Source organism: Geospiza fortis, unplaced genomic scaffold (assembly GCF_000277835.1).
Source record: "Geospiza fortis unplaced genomic scaffold, GeoFor_1.0 scaffold324, whole genome shotgun sequence".
Taxonomy (NCBI): domain Eukaryota; kingdom Metazoa; phylum Chordata; class Aves; order Passeriformes; family Thraupidae; genus Geospiza; species Geospiza fortis.
Genome location: NW_005054559.1, coordinates 569,591 through 571,631, shown reverse-complemented (window position 1 = coordinate 571,631; position 2,041 = coordinate 569,591). Strand labels below are relative to the sequence as shown.

At 59.7% G+C, this 2,041-nt stretch overlaps 1 protein-coding gene across 1 annotated transcript in view; it reads left to right on the top strand.

Moving 5' to 3' along the window:
• The window catches only part of COASY (Coenzyme A synthase), a 5,159-nt gene that overhangs the window by 2,429 nt on the left and 689 nt on the right, over window positions 1-2,041 (top strand). The window contains exons 6-10 of the mRNA XM_031064128.1: window positions 7-11; window positions 326-540; window positions 672-803; window positions 929-1,118; window positions 1,454-1,518. Of these exons, the coding sequence (XP_030919988.1) occupies window positions 7-11; window positions 326-540; window positions 672-803; window positions 929-1,118; window positions 1,454-1,518 (607 nt within the window). The remainder of the gene's footprint in view (window positions 1-6; window positions 12-325; window positions 541-671; window positions 804-928; window positions 1,119-1,453; window positions 1,519-2,041) is intronic.

The window sequence follows — 2,041 nt, the reverse complement described above, 5'->3', positions numbered from 1 at the left end:
GCTGCTCCGCCGTGAGTCCGGGGCGGCCGTGGCACTGCGGGGCACCGGGGCTGAGCCCGGTGCTCCCCGGGGCAGGGCAGTGGTCTGGGGGCTCGGTAACAAGTGAAGTCCTGGCAGTCACCCACCCGAGGTAGTGCCATCCAGGCAGAGCATCAGTGGGGTCACCATGTCCTGCCCACAACCAGCAAAGCGTACAGGTGCAGCGAGGACAAGGGAAGGGGGAGGCAGCGTTCAAAGTCCCATCTCTTGGTCTCTGTTTTCTCCCATCTCTCTGTCTTGCTTTTCCGTCACTGTTCTGCTTCTCCGCCCTCCTGGCGCCCGGCAGACAAGGTCCTGCCAGAGCTGATCGAGCCATACGAGCTGCGGGCGGCGAAGCTGCGAGAGTTCCTGGAGGATGTGAAGCCCTCACTGTGCTACGACATCGTGCCTCTGGCCGACCCCTTCGGCCCCTCAGTCACAGACCCCGACCTGCAGTGCCTGGTGGTCAGCGAGGAGACCCACCGGGGAGGGGAGGCTGTGAACAAGAAGAGACTTGAAAACGTAATTCTCGTGCTGGAGTTACCTCTGCCCACTCTCTCGCCCTGGCTGATACTGCCTGCGGGCAAATTTGGTCTTGATTCGCCCCTCCCCTCTGCTGCATTCTCATGGCTGGGGCTCCCTTCTCTCATCAGGGGCTCCCCGAGCTGGCTCTGTACGAAATCCAATTGATGAAGGACCCCGAGCACAGTGAGAACGAGGAGGAGAAGATCAGCTCCTCCAGCCTCCGGCAGAGGCTGCTGGGGACACTGCTGCAGCCCCCATGGGTGAGGGAGGGCACGGGAGCAGGGGTGGGAGTTTGGAGAGGCTGCCTGCTGCTCTGCAGGCCAGGATCCTTCTCCAGCAAAGCCCAGTTCTCCATCTGCTGCCACGGCTTTCCTCTTTACCTCAGCGAGACCCAGCCCTGCCGCTGCGCCCGTACGTGATCGGGCTGACTGGGGGCACTGGGAGTGGGAAAACCTCCATGGCCAAACTCCTGGGGCAGCTGGGCGCCTTCGTCATTGACGCTGATCAGCTGGGCCACGCCGTCTATGCCCCTGGTGGCCCGGCCTACGAGCCAGTGGTGGCAGCCTTTGGGGCAGGTAGGGTCACTGGAGGCTGCAGGGAGGAGGAAGAGGAGGGAGGGGTGTCCCAGTGTCCCAGACAGCCCTGGCCTGTGCCCCCTCCCTCCCCATGGGCTCCCCAAGTGTTGTGTGTCCCATGTCAGAGCTGCTGGTGGGGGATGATAAACCAGGCTGCTGTTTGTTTGCCTGGAAAAAGCTCTTCCCTGTCCTTTTCAGGAATCAGGTGCAGAGCTGCCAGGTTAGGTGTTTCTACGTGCTGTTGAGAGCCCTGTGCCAAAGCCCTTTCCCCAACCCAGGCTTGCCACAGGGATGGGAGTTGTCCCTCCCAAACCTGTTGTGCTTCTGCCTTGCAGAGGTCCTGAACAAAGATGGAACCATTGACAGGAAAGTCCTCGGGGCCAAAGTGTTTGGAAACCAGGTAAAAGCAGGTTTATTGTAAATACTTAATGCTGTGAGTGTGGGTTGTTCTCTTGTGACAGGGTTTTGAGTGTCCAGCCCTTTGAGATGGTGACACCTTCCTGGCTGTATTTTCTGGCATGGGGACAGGGTGGGGCAGATTGCATCTCTGCAGATGAATCAGCAGCTGGGCTGGATACATCGCTCTTGCCCTGCAGCTGCTGCTGCCTCCCCATCCCTGTCCCTGTTCCCATCCCTGTCCCCATTGCCATCCCCATCTCCTCTATACTGTGTTTTTCCTTCACTCAGCTCAGAGCAACAGACAAACACAGCCAGGGGTGTCTGCCCTTGTAGCCAGTGGCACCTGGCCTTTACAGGTGCCCAGCCTGTTGCTCTGCTGCTTCCCCAGCCAAGTTAGAGGCACACCAAGAGGTTCCCTGGATGGACATGTCTTTTGTGGGACCTGCTGCACGGGGAGCTTGCTGTGCTGTGGAGCAAAGAACTTCTCACAGCAGAGACTGAGAGCTCTGCTAATAGCAGGGCCC